At 61.4% G+C, this 817-nt stretch overlaps 1 protein-coding gene across 1 annotated transcript in view; it reads right to left on the bottom strand.

Moving 5' to 3' along the window:
* The window catches only part of BAG4 (BCL2-associated athanogene 4), a gene marked incomplete at its 5' end in the record, with an annotated part of 2,167 nt that extends 1,370 nt beyond the window's left edge, over positions 1-797 (bottom strand). Inside the window, one exon of the mRNA XM_009074679.1 lies at positions 627-797. Within this exon, the coding sequence (XP_009072927.1) occupies positions 627-797 (171 nt within the window). The remainder of the gene's footprint in view (positions 1-626) is intronic.
* Between the last annotated feature and the right edge of the window lie 20 nt (positions 798-817).

Here is an 817-nt window from a genome sequence, read left to right as displayed (position 1 = left end):
CCTGGGGTCTGCGAGGAGAGAGGAACAGGCATTACGGTCAGGGTCACTCGCAGCACTGCTCCCTCCACACAGCCCTGGGAGCTGGAGAGTGCAGCCAGGTGGGGGTCAGGCTCTGCTCCCAGGGAACGAGTGACAGGAAATGGCCTCAAGCTGTGCCAGGGGAGATTCAAGTTGGACATCAGGAGGAATTCCTTTATGGAAAATGTTGTCAGGCATTGGAAGGGGCTGTCCAGGGATGTGGTGGAGTCACCGTCCCTGGAGGTGTTCAGGGAATGACTGGACATGGCACTCAGTACTCTGGTCTAGGTGACAAGCTGGTGATGGTCACATGTTGGACTTGATGGGCTTGGAAATCTTTTCCAACCTCAATGATTCTGTGAAGCAGCCATAGCACCATGCTGGCTGCCTGATTCCTGCTTTGCTAGCCCAGAAGCTCAGAGTCTCCAGAGACCTGGGTGACCATCAGTTTTTGTAAGGGTAAAACCAGGCAGGACAAGCTGCTCAGGAGCCACGGGGACCCCCAGCTCCACTGGAGCAGGCACCACCACTTCCCCCATTGCAGCCCCAGAAATCACCTTCCCAGGAACCACAGGCACCGACCCCAGGGCTGGAGCCTGTGCCCTTACCTGCGGTGGGGAGTATCCCGGGACCTGCTGCCTGCGGAGCGCGGAGCCCTCGGCAGGGCACTCCGGGGAGCTGTAGCTCCAAGTGGGAGCGGGTGAGGGGGGCCGGTACAGCCCCGAGGGCTCAGCGGGGTAAGGGACCCGGGCGGGCCCCGAGCAGTAGGCTGCCCGTGCCTGTGGCAGGCGGGGGGGCG

This window comes from Acanthisitta chloris, unplaced genomic scaffold (assembly GCF_000695815.1).
Source record: "Acanthisitta chloris isolate BGI_N310 unplaced genomic scaffold, ASM69581v1 scaffold785, whole genome shotgun sequence".
NCBI classification, from domain to species: Eukaryota; Metazoa; Chordata; class Aves; order Passeriformes; family Acanthisittidae; genus Acanthisitta; species Acanthisitta chloris.
This window is presented reverse-complemented; position numbering and strand designations above follow the sequence as displayed.